The 2798-nt window shown below is 46.3% G+C and overlaps 1 protein-coding gene across 1 annotated transcript; it reads left to right on the forward strand.

Annotated features, from left to right (window-relative positions):
• On the forward strand, positions 1–2131 carry DRD5 (dopamine receptor D5). Its single transcript, XM_009471180.2, has one exon. It carries the CDS (start codon positions 43–45, stop codon positions 1498–1500), a length of 1458 nt encoding a protein of 485 aa, XP_009469455.2. The 5' UTR covers positions 1–42; the 3' UTR covers positions 1501–2131.
• The last annotated feature ends 667 nt before the right edge of the window (positions 2132–2798 follow it).

Genomic DNA, 2798 nt, shown 5'->3' on the forward strand with positions numbered 1-2798 from the left:
CGCCGCCCCGCCGCCGGGAGCCGCCGCCGGGAGCCGCCAGCCATGCTGCGGGGCGGCCGGAGCCCGCTGCCGCCGGCGGCGGGGCCCCCCGGCGGGGCGCGGGGGCCGGCGGGCGCCCCCGGGGCGGCGCAGGTGGCGGCGGGCAGCCTGCTGGCTCTGCTCATCCTCTGGACGCTCTTCGGGAACGTGCTGGTGTGCGCGGCCATCGTCCGCTACCGGCACCTGAGGAGCAAGGTCACCAACATCTTCATCGTGTCCCTGGCCATCTCGGACCTGCTGGTGGCTCTGCTAGTCATGCCCTGGAAGGCGGTGGCTGAGGTGGCCGGGTACTGGCCCTTTGGGGCTTTCTGCAACGTCTGGGTGGCCTTTGATATCATGTGCTCCACGGCCTCCATCCTGAACCTATGCGTGATTAGTGTGGACAGGTACTGGGCTATTTCCAGCCCTTTCCGCTATGAGAGGAAGATGACCCAACGGTTGGCTCTGGTGATGATCAGTGTGGCGTGGGCTTTGTCTGTGCTCATCTCCTTCATCCCTGTCCAGCTCAACTGGCACAAAGGTGGGGATGTTGTTGCTGCTGGTGATATTGGAGATGGATTTGGCACCGGCTGGGCAGCAGCAGGTGCTGTCACCACCTGGGCAGAAGATATGAGCACCACATGGGTGGCATTAGCAGCAATGGGACCCTCTGGTGGGACCTCTGGCAGCAATGATACCCTCACTGGACCATCAGAGAGCTGTGACTCCAGCCTCAACAGGACTTACGCTATTTCATCCTCCTTGATCAGTTTTTATATCCCGGTGGCTATCATGATAGTTACCTACACTCGAATCTACCGCATTGCCCAGGTGCAGATTCGTCGTATCTCTTCCCTGGAGAGGGCAGCTGAGCATGCGCAGAGCTGCCGGAGCAGCCATGTTGACTGCCACCATCACACAAGCCTCAAGTCCTCCATCAGGAAAGAGACCAAGGTGTTGAAGACTCTCTCCGTCATCATGGGCGTCTTTGTCTGCTGCTGGTTGCCGTTCTTCATCTTGAACTGCATGGTTCCCTTCTGCGAGAGCCCACCCAGTGACCCCCACGCTGGCCTTCCCTGTGTCAGTGAGACCACCTTTAATATCTTCGTCTGGTTTGGTTGGGCCAACTCCTCTCTCAACCCAATCATCTATGCCTTCAATGCTGACTTTAGAAAGGTCTTCTCCAACCTTCTGGGATGCGGTCAGTTTTGCTCTAGTACTCCAGTGGAGACTGTTAATATAAGCAACGAGCTAATCTCTTACAACCAGGACACCCTTTTCCATAAGGAGATAGTGACTGCTTATGTTAACATGATCCCAAATGTGGTTGACTGCGAGGAAAATCGCGAGGACCCTTTTGATAGGATGTCCCAGCTCTCCCCTGACCATGAGATTGCCACTGACTCTGTCTGTGAGCTGGACTGTGAGGGGGAGATTTCACTAGGCAAAATAACACCTTTCACTCCAAATGGTTTACATTAAATTGCGTCCTGTCCGGGTCAGTTCTTCTTGGATTATACAGCAAAATATTAGCACTGAGTGGAAAAACCTGCCTGATTTTATGCTATAGTTTGGTCAGTGACTTCATGCTAAACTCACTTCTGCGTGTAGCACTTTGCAGGATGTAGACACTGTCATACAGGGGCTGGCAGCAGAAACTTAATTCAGCACTTCCCCAGGCTCAGAGAGGACCAGGCAGTTGCGTTGATTAGCTGTGGTGAGGTAACGTGGTATAATTGCAGTCAGTTCGTGTTTATAACGTGTTTGCAAATGAAAGGTGCCATTGTCAGTGCTAAGTATCACAACTTCTAAAATCAGGGACAGATGTGGCTGGCATAGACATTAAATAGAAAAAAACTCTAGGCTGTTCGTTTGTTCAGATCTTATGTTTCTTTTTCTCTGTTGTTCTTTGGTTGGTTGGGTTTTTGTTGTTTTTTGTTTGTTTGGTTGGTTTTTTTTAAAAGATAGAAATAGTGAGGTGGTGATTTGGATGATTATTTAAATGCGTGTTTCTGCCAAAACAGTTTATGTGAAATCCATGTTCTCCTAGGCGGCGTTGTTGCCTATGATATCCTTGCCATGTTCCCAGATAAATAAATAAAAGTTACATTGATCAAGGGATTATTATCTGTCATTTATCACCCTGAAAGGTTTACAACAAGTATTCAAACTTTAACATTTCTGTTTGAATGGTTAGAATGATTAACAGCTAAACCCTATTATTTTAAAAGCAAAACAGGCTGTATGGAAAATACAATTTTTGAATAAAAACAAGGCTCATAGGAATGATTGACTTAAATGAACTCTTTTATATGGCTCTACTTACAACTAGATTTATGCCTGTTTTTCTTTAGTATTATAACTGATGCTATCCCTCTCTGCAGCTCAGAATATCAAGTATACATACCTACAAGCTATTAAAACTTTCCACTTCATTCTATACTTGAACTTACTTTTTGAAGATACTATTAATGAGAAGAATTTGGTGATAGAATTAGGAGCTGGATATGTCTAAAAACAATAATTATGTTTGAAAATGAAGAAATAATCAGCATTTCCCAGTGTAGACATTAGAGCACTCATTCAAACCAAGAGAAGAAAAAAATGCTGTTGATGTATTTTTTTAGTTATTTACTTATTAACTGGAACTTAAATATACTTTAAGTGCTTTGACTCTACAAAACATTTTAAAGCAGTCTTTAGGAATTGTAAAAGAGTATTTTAAGCTCTGTTTCTATTGAAACTTTTACATCAAATAGAATATTATATTTAGAAACATT

The sequence above is a fragment of the Nipponia nippon genome, unplaced genomic scaffold (assembly GCF_047370975.1).
Source record: "Nipponia nippon isolate SJK-2023a ecotype South Korea unplaced genomic scaffold, ASM4737097v1 scaffold_6, whole genome shotgun sequence".
In the NCBI taxonomy this organism is placed as follows: domain Eukaryota; kingdom Metazoa; phylum Chordata; class Aves; order Pelecaniformes; family Threskiornithidae; genus Nipponia; species Nipponia nippon.